Source organism: Thermobia domestica, unplaced genomic scaffold (assembly GCF_964235325.1).
Source record: "Thermobia domestica unplaced genomic scaffold, izTheDome1.hap1.1 HAP1_SCAFFOLD_471, whole genome shotgun sequence".
NCBI classification, from domain to species: Eukaryota; Metazoa; Arthropoda; class Insecta; order Zygentoma; family Lepismatidae; genus Thermobia; species Thermobia domestica.
Genome location: NW_027656181.1, coordinates 120024 through 126174, shown reverse-complemented (window position 1 = coordinate 126174; position 6151 = coordinate 120024). Strand labels below are relative to the sequence as shown.

Sequence of the window (6151 nt, the reverse complement as noted above, 5' to 3'; positions counted from 1 at the left end):
GTAGAACGGGAGTGTGCTACAAAGCTATGTAAGGAAGATATCCTTTTAAAGAAGTTGATATATCCTTATCGATTTCAAGTAATAGTACAAGTATTACGGTAAAAAAAAGTGCCAACTATAATGTTTTCTGAGCACGGGCTGAAATGACAGAAGTCATATCTGAGCTTATTAGAATTTTCGGAATGTAGTTTGCCTCAATGTAAAACTGCATAATGAAGCAACGCTTTAAAATATTTAATTTGGTGTGTGCTGAAACGAAGTCTCCACTCGGATAAAATCCTAACTCTCTCCAACTTACTGTGGCAAAACTGGTAATTACCGCGATTTTGTCCAAGAGCGCGTAATTACGCAAGATATATTTCACACTGTAAACAATGTCTCCAGTTAGAAACCAGAAACCTTTCGGATATGCTGGAAACAAGTTGAGAATGTTGGAAACCATTTGCGCATTCTTTCAGGGATATCATTTGAATCTATGTTATAGATTGTAAGAAGCACCTACTAAATGTTCTTAATAGATATTTTTATCATAAAACATAATATTATTATCATTTCGATCATAAAAATAGAACCTCCAATATTGATAATTTATGTTTACACAGAGTAGTATATATAAAACAGATATCGTTCATGTGGAAATAATATGAACGGACCTAGGAAATTTGAGTTATTTTATAAGAAGTCACTCATAAGTAGAGAATATGAGAAAGTAACGTAAGTAAGCATATTATGCTTAAATTGAGAAAAAAGGGTAACCTCATGAATTAACAAAGTTATATATTGCCTTTAGTTGGTTAACTGTATTTCGTAAGATTTTAAAATATAATTCATAACGTAAATAGCTCAATGATGCTACAATGAACAAAATCACTTTAAAACTTAATTTATTCAATATATTTGCGATTTACATTAACAGAAAAAATCCTATACGTCATTATGCTTTGACGTTTCAACTGGTTATCCTCATTGCATATTAACAAGTAACACATGATTCTGTTATTTCCATAGTAACTAAAAGAGACCAAAGTACATTCGATGTCCTAGTTACAAATAAACAGCAACAATCAGCTTCATCCTACGACTATCAGGTGGATTCATTGGGGTTATAGGGATTCTTTTGTCAGCAATTGCAATAATACTCAGCGTTCTCAGATATAGATTTTCTCTGACTTTTTTCTGTTCGCATTCTTCTTTTAAAATAATTAGGTGTTACTTTATTTTTGTAAGTCACGTGATAGGTTTAGTAAATGATAACTTTAATTTCCAAGCGGGTCAATTGGACCTGATCTTTATTGAAGAAATATTTTTACAAACTTCACCTTATTTTTAAATTGTGCATTGTAGATGGCATCATTTGGATTTTAATATTCTCCTATAAATAAATACGAAGACTGCAAAGAAATAAGTGGCAACAGTGTTTTACATCCGCGTATGGAGTGTTGTTCAAGCTGCAGTTGGCAACGTATGTAGAGGTTGAGTGGAGCTATACGACGCGGGTGGCGGCACTAGTGTAAGTACTAAGGTGAGGGTACTTGAATCTATTAAATGTAGATTTTCAAATCACTCCGCTCTAAAGGGGGTGCCTTCCAAGTTAGAACAACTTGCAGTAGACCCATGGAAAGAAACGCTAGTGGATGTATTTATGAACTACGTGAAGAATACGGTAATGACACATTATGATATCAGACTTCGATACCTTGGGTTGCAGTGTTTCGTGCAGGACATGATAGTGTGCAACAGGAACCAGGTGGATGTCGACATGGGGTCGGAAACAGACTCATTGAATCGACTCAATCTTTCCTGCATGTGGACAGAATGTGAACTGGCAGGGAATAGGCTAACGAGTAGGATCATCCCACACTACAGTATCGAATATGCTGCACAATGTCCTTGGTTACTGAAAAATTGCATCCCGGTGCGTGCTGAACCAACTTACAGGCGATCAAAAATAGGATAGACACGACCTCGCCTGTGATCATTTGGCACATTAGAGACGGGAAGATACCGTGTTCCGGGACATGATTATCGCATATGGCTGACCCTTATTAGCCAGAACATTATCGCCAATCCAATGAATGTCGCAAACCTTATCTCCGCGACCCAAGATGCTGCGTCAGCATAAAAGTAAGTGTAACCTAGGGGGAATATGAAGGTGATGCTAACAGTGGCATACAATATATGTGGTGTTATATTACGAAATGCAGTCCCTCTAAACATGAACGTAAATGTGGTGGACTACCGCAGATTTCTGCAATATCTTCGTCTTCCACTGCTAAGGAAACGATCCAAATTTATAAGGAATTCACCCATTCTTTTACATTATAGCGCCTCTTCTGACAACAGTTATGCTATGAGCAACCTGTTTGCTCGATAGAGGTGGGAGGTTATAAAGCAGTTACCCTATTCAACGGATATGAGTTCATGTTACTTTCATCTGTTTCCTATGATGAAGGAATCACTGCGGGTTTGTGAAAACTGGGAACATGTGTGTAATTTTATTTTTGTTACATAGGAATATATTTCTAATGTCTAAAATTTAATTTTTGTTACTTAATTAATAAAAATATGGTTTATTTTTATCAAAAAGGGAAAACATATTAAACGTAAATATTTTGGTTGATGTTCTAGTTAATAAAAATGGTGGGAATTTACTGTTTAATTAATCATTTCTTCACCAAATGTACTTTATTTGTAACAATAAAACGTTAATGTTATATTATAAAAGGCAAAAAATATATATTTTATTCTAACATTAGCACTTCCACTACAGCTGATAGAAAACGAGCGAAGGAACAAAAGATAAACAAAAGAAGAACAAAACTCGGTACAATTGTTGCCATAAAAAATCCAACATCCTCCCACCTTGAGTTACGTTGTGGGGACTAGTAACTCAACCACAACAAACTATATATTTTTAAGTATATACAAAAAGATCTAATCTGGTAGGAGGTTTCACTTTTCTACCAGTTTGAGTTGTAACAGTTTGAAGTTTTGTTTCACACTCAGTCTCTGTGTTTTTATCACCCACTCCGTCCATTTGTTCATCACTAGGATACACTGCTGGTTCTTTCAACACCTGTTTTGTCTCATTTGAATGAACTTTCAGGGGGAAAACTCGTTGCACTGGTCTCATCATCAATCCGGTACGTGTCTTCAACCGCACAAGTCGTACTTCACCGTCACGTCCAGGTAATATTTCAACAACTCTTGCTAAAGGCCATTCTAAACGTTTCAAGTTCTCGTTTTCTACAGCTACAACATCCCCTATTTTTATTTCACTATGGTGTCTTCTAGATTTCCAATGCTGCACCAACTGTCCCAAATATTCACTGCGAAATCTACTACGTAACTGTTCCCTGAGTTTATGAAAATATCTCAACCGTTTTTGTATCTTAACGGATTCCAAGTTATCGAGATCCGGTACTCCTACTTCTCTAACATGCTGGAGAAACATAGATGGAGTTAAAGCTAATAAATTCAAACTATCATCAGAAACATAAGTTAACGGTCGACCATTCACGACAGCTTCACAGTCACACAACACTGTAATGAATTCTTCATAATTTAGCGAAGCCCTTCCAAGTATTCCCCTTAAGAGTTATTCCCAAGTATTCCCCTTTCATTAATCGAATTAAACGCTCCCACCATCTACCCCACCAAGCAGCACTGGGTGGACTGAATTTCACTTGATGCGTTTCACAGTTGCAAAAGACGTTATACATTTCCAATCCAGTCTGCTCAATAAATTTTCTGTGCCAAAAAAATTCGTCCTATTGTCACTGTAAATTACCGAAGGACGGCCTCGATGCGCTATAAATCTTCTGAGGGCTTGCAGAAAGTCACTAGTTGATAATCCGGAAACAAGCTGCACTGCTCTATGTACTGCACAGGTAAATATACAAATCCAAGCTTTTCCTCCATTTTGTAGTCTAACTGGTCCGTTAAAGTCCACTCCCGTTACTTCAAACACTGCTGCATCTCGGATTTTATCTTTGGGTAGGGTTACAGGGATTGGTTCCAACTTCTTGGCAGTATATCGTTTGCTTTATTGCTTTATTATAGATCGAATAGTTTTTCTTCCTTTGAGTATCCAAAACTGTTCCCTAAGAAGACTCAACAAACCTTGGACATCAACATGACAAGCTTCCACATGTTTATCGTAAACTAACCTTTTTACTACTGGATGTGTGCTTGGCAACACAACTGGATAACGAAAGGTTTCAATATCTGAAAGTTCTGTAATTTTGGTTTTTATTCTGATGATTGTGTCATTGTCTTCGAACGGACACAAAGATTTCAAATTCTTGTCGCCAACATCCTCAAAGGAATCTAGTCTAATAACAGTCTTCTGTGCTGATATCAATTTTTCAACAGAAAATTCGTTGCTTCTTCTTTGCTTAGAACGACAATTATGAATAAATCTTTTCATCCAACCTATTATGCGAACTATTTTTTCGTACTTCGAATGATGGCGATAATACCAGTCACTGTCCTCCTTTCCAACATTAAGCATAGCTGATGAGACCGTCTTTTTCTTTTCCTGTGTAATAATTTCTTCTTTGTACTCATACTTCTGTTCTGGCTATATCTCCTTGGGGCGTTGCAGCCACGAAGGACCTTCCCACCGTTTTGACTCAAGCAGTTGTTCTGAACTACATCCTCTCGATGGTAAATCTGCCGGATTCATGGTTCCTGGTACGTAATGCCAAGTTTCTTTTTCACTTAATTTTCGGATTTTTTTTCACTCGATTCCAAACAAAAGTATTCCATTGCTCATCTCGTTTAATCCATGCAAGAACTATTGAAGAATCTGTCCAATAATAAATCTGTATACCTTCAAGATTCAAGGCCTCAAGCACAGAAGTAGCTAGTCTTCCACCAATAGTAGCTGCCAATAATTCTATTCTTGCTATGTGTGATTTCTTTATAGGAGCAAATCTTGTTTTGGCTTGTACTAACTGCACATTAATGTTTTCTCTGGTAATAGTTCTAAGGAAAACTGCCATAGCATAGGCTCTTTCATTTGCATCGCAGAATACATGTAGGCTACAATTTTCTGAATCTCCTTGTATATATCTAGGAAATGAAAGTTCTTTCAACAAAGGCAATTCACCTACCCACTGTAAAAATTTCTTCCTTACTGCCCGTGGTACTTCTTCGTCCCAACTTAATTCCAATCGCCAAATTTCTTGCAAAATCATCTTTGGATACAACGTTACTGGAATCCCTATGGATTCAAATATCCGGTTTGCAAACGACAAAATAACCCTCTTAAGAAGAACGTCTGGTATCAACCAGTCACAGCATTCTGGTCTTATTTCCAAAGTGTCAGATTTCGTTTCCCCTGTAGACCCAAGACCGGTATGAGTTGTCTTGCTCAATCTCTCCGAGACAAGTGTACTCCCACCCTCTCAAATCCAGCTTTCGCCATTACTTGGGTGCTTTCATTAATGAAGTGATGATGCTTCTCTTCATTCCGTACGCTGGTAACGCAATTGTCCACATAAAAGCACTTCGAAAGCTAAGTGATGACTACTCTTGAATATTGGCTTTTTCCTTCTCTTTGTTTTTCCATTTCTAAATTAAGATGATGTTCTATCACTGCACACAGCAAAAATTGACTACAGTTCACACCAAAAAACTACACGCTTGTGACGAAATATATTTTCGTTTCCCTCCTGGTCAACCCACGAAAATCTCAAAAAGGCACGGTCTCTTTTACACACACTAATTTGTAAAAATGCTCTCTTGATATCGGATACAACTCCGATTCTATTTAACCTAAACTATATCAAAATTGAGGGTATCATTTGGATCAAATTAATACCCTTCTCTAAACACTGATTAAATGAAGGATAATTTTTCTCCCTGGCTGATGCGTCGAAGACGGGACGTATTTTCGTCGTACTGCTTTCCTTGACTACATGGCGATGACATAAATAATGTCCTTCTCTATCCTTTTCTTGTGGTGGAACTTCTTCTATTACGCCATCATATATCCATTCATTCAACACTTGTTGGTAGTCTTCGTAACGGTTTTCCTTCTTCAACTTACCAATAAGTGTATTCAATCTTCTTTTGCACATCTCAATATTACTAGGAAGTGTAGGATGTCCTTCTATCCAAGGTAACATTACTTCCTTCCTCTTCT

At 37.0% G+C, this 6151-nt stretch overlaps 1 protein-coding gene across 1 annotated transcript; it reads right to left on the bottom strand.

Moving 5' to 3' along the window:
* Positions 1-4718: 4718 nt before the first annotated feature.
* LOC145676912 (uncharacterized) lies at positions 4719-5201 on the bottom strand. Its single transcript, XM_081747681.1, has one exon. It carries the CDS (start codon positions 5199-5201, stop codon positions 4719-4721), a length of 483 nt encoding a protein of 160 aa, XP_081603807.1.
* Between the last annotated feature and the right edge of the window lie 950 nt (positions 5202-6151).